Source organism: Camellia sinensis, chromosome 12, assembly GCF_055761805.1.
Source record: "Camellia sinensis isolate YWXY chromosome 12, ASM5576180v1, whole genome shotgun sequence".
NCBI classification, from domain to species: Eukaryota; Viridiplantae; Streptophyta; class Magnoliopsida; order Ericales; family Theaceae; genus Camellia; species Camellia sinensis.
This window is the reverse complement of record NC_138972.1, coordinates 18,964,438-18,969,315: the sequence shown is the minus strand read 5'-3', so window position 1 is coordinate 18,969,315 and position 4,878 is coordinate 18,964,438. Positions and strand designations below refer to the sequence as shown.

Sequence of the window (4,878 nt, the reverse complement as noted above, 5' to 3'; positions counted from 1 at the left end):
GGAGAAAATTAGGAATCAGTCATACTACAAGGCACTACAGAAGGTCCCAGGAGAATACATGGGCAAGAGCCTTGAGAAGCGCTATGTCTACCATGAGAAAAACGGATACATGACCCAAGGATGCCGAACTCTGAAGTCGCACCTGGAAGATTTGGTTAGACAGGGACACTTGAGAGACCTAATTGACTAAACAAAAACAAGATAAGAGCATGTGAAGCTGGCCCAGGCGCCAGTAGCACCATCGCTACTGCCACCGCCACCGCCACCACCGCAGGCAAAAGGACCACGGATAATCAACGTGATTCATTCGAAGGTCAATGAGAATGAAGTTTGAGGAGAGATTCAAAGGGTAAGGCATCTACAACATGTCTACCAGGTTCAGCAGAAGAAGCCTAGGACAGAAGGATGTCGGGGGCCAATAATATCTTTCATTAAAGAGGACCTAGATATGGTACACCATCCACCTAACGATGTTCTGGTGGTGACATTGAAAGTTAGAGATTGCCAAGCGAGGCATATCTTAATTGATCAAGGAAACTCTTGTGACATCATGTACGTTAGATGTTACAAGGAGCTCGGCCTCCATAAAGATGATCTAAAGCAATCTGATAGCCCTATGGTTGGATTCAATGGCACACTGACATGGCTGCTAGAGACCACAAGGCTAGAGGTGCAAGCAGGGACCAAGAAGGTAACTATAGAATTTACTATAATAAATACCCCCTTTCTATACAACAACATTCTGGGAAGACCTTGGCTGCACGCAATGAGGGATATTCCTTCAACGCTACACCAACTATTGCGATTCCCAGCTGAGCAAGGGATTAAAGAAGTAAGGGGAGACCAAGTACATGAGAAAAATTGCTCCATGGTAGTAATAAGGTATACTTGCAATGTGAGGGAAGTAAAGACATCAGAGATTGAAAGTGAAGATTGGGAGGTCTTGGATGATGTCGACAAAGAACCAGTCGACAATAGTGAAGAACCCTTGAAAAAGGTTCTTGTACAGGAAGGCGATGAAGAGTGATTATTCCTCATTGACTCTGGCTTAGCCAAGGATCAAGAAAGAAAGCTCGAGACTTTTTTTAGAGAAAACATAGAGGTGTTTGCTTGGACACCCAATAAGATGTCGGGGATCAGTTCCGAGATCACCTGTCATTGACTTAACGTGGACAGGTTGGCCAAGGTTGTGATTCAAAGAGCAAGAAGACCAACTTTGATCCATGTGCAGGCAGTAGAAGAGGAAGTGGAAAAGCTGCTAGAGGTACAAGCAATTTGAGAAGTGAACTACCCCACCTGGTTGTCTAATACGATGGTGGTAAAGAAGAAGAATGACAAGTGGAGGGTCTGTGTAGACTTCACTAGTCTGAACAAAGCATGTCGAAGGACTGCTTTCTCCTGCCCAAGATTGATCACCTTGTTGTTGCCATATTGGGACATGGAAGAATGAGCTTTCTAGATGTATACAAGGGATACTGCCAGATAGCAATGTATGCCCTAGATGAGACGAAGACAACACTATATCATGTGACAACCCTATTTTGTATTAAGCTTTTCATTCATTAATTATGTATGTGTTTGTATACCTAATATGAATCTAAATGCTAATTATGTGTTCTATGTGATTTTTGGATGCATATCTGTTGATTGTAGAAATATCTGTTCTGAATTCCATTATAATCTAAAATTGAGGGTCGTAGAGGCATCAGAAACCGAAATTGAATAGGTCATTGTGATTAGTATAATTTTTAGAGCCTATGGTGAAATTTAATTGAAAACTAATTCGGATCAAATTAATTAGATTATATTGATTAAACTAAGTGTAATTAATTAACCTTAAAGCCTGTTTGCTTAGTCTAAGCTAATTACCTTATATAAATATGAAGAGTGATGAGCTTAACTCATCTTTAGAAGCTCAAAAATTTGCTGAGATTCATTCTACAAAGAGATTGAGTCAATTTAGAGAGACAAAGGAACTCAACTTGGAGGATTGCTTAGTATATTGAAAGATAGTGAAGATTACTCAAGAATTGCTTAATTTATGAGCTCAAGTCAATAATAATGTGTATTCAAGAAGATAATGAACCAAAATGCAAGAATTGAGCTTGGAATGAGGAAATTGGTACTAAATCATACATGCATGCATGAATTTGTTTCTGGCATGAACTTTGTAATCCATGTTGAATTGGGAGTTGTCACTTACATGCATTCATGAATCATAAAGTTATGAACACTAATTCCATGTTTTGAAAGTCTTGGAAGGGAATTGAAGTTGAATTGATGCATGTATAGAAGTTTTGATCTCAGTTTTGGAAAATCATAACACTTTTGAGCTCATGGTTTCAAGTTGAGCTCATGCATATGTATTTCCATATGTAGACGTCCCCGAACGTCCCGAGAGGGAATCCCGTTTTGTTCATTTGGGGCTCACTACAGTTCAGACTCAAAAGTCACGGTCCTGTATCTAATCTCGCAGAGTGCAATGCAAGACCGATGAATCATCAAAGAGTCCAAATCTGGCAAATCGTTTTGGAAAATAGATTTTTAGAAAGAAGTGCCAAACATGGATTACTTTGCCAGATACAGAGTCGCCACCTAAATATTTTATTTTGGGGAAATTTAGGAAACCCTGACTCGTGCCGAAGGCCACATGTCCGTCATCACCAAAGTTGCCTCGGCTCGGGAACTTGGGTACGATTGGGGAAGGTCACTTCGTGAGCACCCCCGCTCGCCCGATCAAAGATTGGTCTCTACTAACCATGATATCGAGTTTTGAAAACATTATGTGCTCTTATTCCGGTTATTAGCCTAGATTTACTATGTGATGCGCACAGCATATAAGTATAGACTGGATTGCCTAAGTTGGAACAAAGCATCGCACATCCGTTTGTTTTGAAAATGGATTGAAGTTTGCTACTCGCAAGTAGGCTAAAACATGGGTTTCGACGAATTATTCCAACTCAAGCAACCCAACCTTCACTCACAGGCATTCAGGCAGGCATATCACATAAGCACATAGCCTCATGGTAAGCATGCTATCATGGCAGTCACTCACACACATGCAAGGATGCTAAAGCATAAACACTTACCGAGTACTCCAAGCCAAAATAGAAACTAGTTAGTAATCAATGCATGATCCTAGTTCATATTAAGATGGCTGATGCAACACAAGCAAAATGCAAGTAGAAATAGGCTCGGCTATCCTAAGAATGGCATATGAGATGCTAAAGCTAACACGTATTCAATTTGGAATTGGAATACAATGCAGTTAGTATGATGCGCCGAGCCTGGTGCATGCAGTACAGATGAATGATGCAAACATGCAAGCATGAGTATGCTAATTGAAACATGCCCTAATCTAACCATCATAAGTTGGTAAATAAAAGGGAGAAAGACGTGGGGTTGGAAGACATACATCACACACACGCACACTTATTACAATTGTGCCCTCGCTCGGAGGGTCTGAATAAATAATACAGTCCGAATAAATAATTAACTACTTTAGCTAATTAAATATTACAAAACCCTAATTAATCAACAAATTAGCTAGAAAAGCAAATAAATTAGCATGCAAGCTAAATGGACTGCCTCAGCTCTGTTCCGAATAATGAAAGGTGTATGCATGCTCGAGTCGCCTTGTCGGTAAATTCCATCGCGATGCCTCGCCTCACCCTTGTTTGCAATTGATCTCAGAAACTTGCACAAAGCTCCAGAAGGCTGAAACTCCACCTTGGGAAGGCCACCGACCAGTTATTAGCATGGAAGACCACCCGCCGACCACCCTTTGTGGTGGAGACCAAAGAGGGTGGTCGGTCTGCCAGAAAATCTGGTCGGCCGACCAATTTCCACCTCTGGTTTCTTATTTTTCTGCAACAAAGGCAAGAGAGAGAAAAGGCAATGTATTTTCAACAAATGTGTGCATGACCACTCTCCCTATCATTGCACAAGCTCTAGGGAGTGTAATCCTCGATCCTCGTGCCATCAATCATGCATAATGGCCTAGGAGTCGAATTGCACGACTCAGTGGGACATGAATGCACATATAAACAACTAAAGCCAACGACTCTATCATGGATAGTCAAGAGTGTCGGCGATCGAGAATCGAGGCATGATTCGTCACTTGGAGTACGAAACGTCCCTCGTTTCCCGTGTTTGGACTAAACCCTACTCCAAACACGATGCAATATGCATGACATGCATGAATGCAACTCTAACATGCATCCTAGATGCAATGCCACTAAATGACGCAAACATGCAAGGGATGACATGCAAACATGCTACTAGCATACACAATGCTATCAAATAATCAATGGCATACTCAATGCAAGATGATTCTATATGGCATACGCAATGCATATGAAGACTAACAAATACAATGAAACGAACAAGGCATACACAATGCAATGATCAAATCATGCAACAACGTGAACTAAATGGCATACACAATGCAAGATGGACTTAAACCAACATGAGTGGACCTCAGCCACACCCAAATCAGTGGCCATATGATGAAAATGAGACAACCGAAATACATGCAAACATGCACGGATGCAAAGGACTGATCCTAAGGCACAACATGCAACTCTAACAAAGCATGGAAAATGATGAAATATGGCATAGAATGGCACATGATCCAGCTCTGGAATATGATACACAATGGTCCCGAATCATGCAAACACTTCACACGATGCATGCTAAATAGCCCGAATACCGAAACTAGTGAAGTGCATTACACTAGAGGTACACAAAGCAATGCACAAATGACAAAACCACCCTCAAACAGACCCTAGGTAGGTCCAAGACAGTGGAAAAATGGCCTAAAATGATGGCTCAAAGTGCATGGAAATGAAGCTCATTCAATGGTCCGAAAACGAGGCA

The 4,878-nt window shown here is 41.3% G+C and overlaps 1 protein-coding gene across 1 annotated transcript; it reads left to right on the top strand.

The window, feature by feature from the left end:
* Window positions 1-448: 448 nt before the first annotated feature.
* LOC114281893 (uncharacterized) lies at window positions 449-1,027 on the top strand. Its single transcript, XM_028224485.2, has one exon. It carries the CDS (start codon window positions 449-451, stop codon window positions 1,025-1,027), a length of 579 nt encoding a protein of 192 aa, XP_028080286.1.
* The last annotated feature ends 3,851 nt before the right edge of the window (window positions 1,028-4,878 follow it).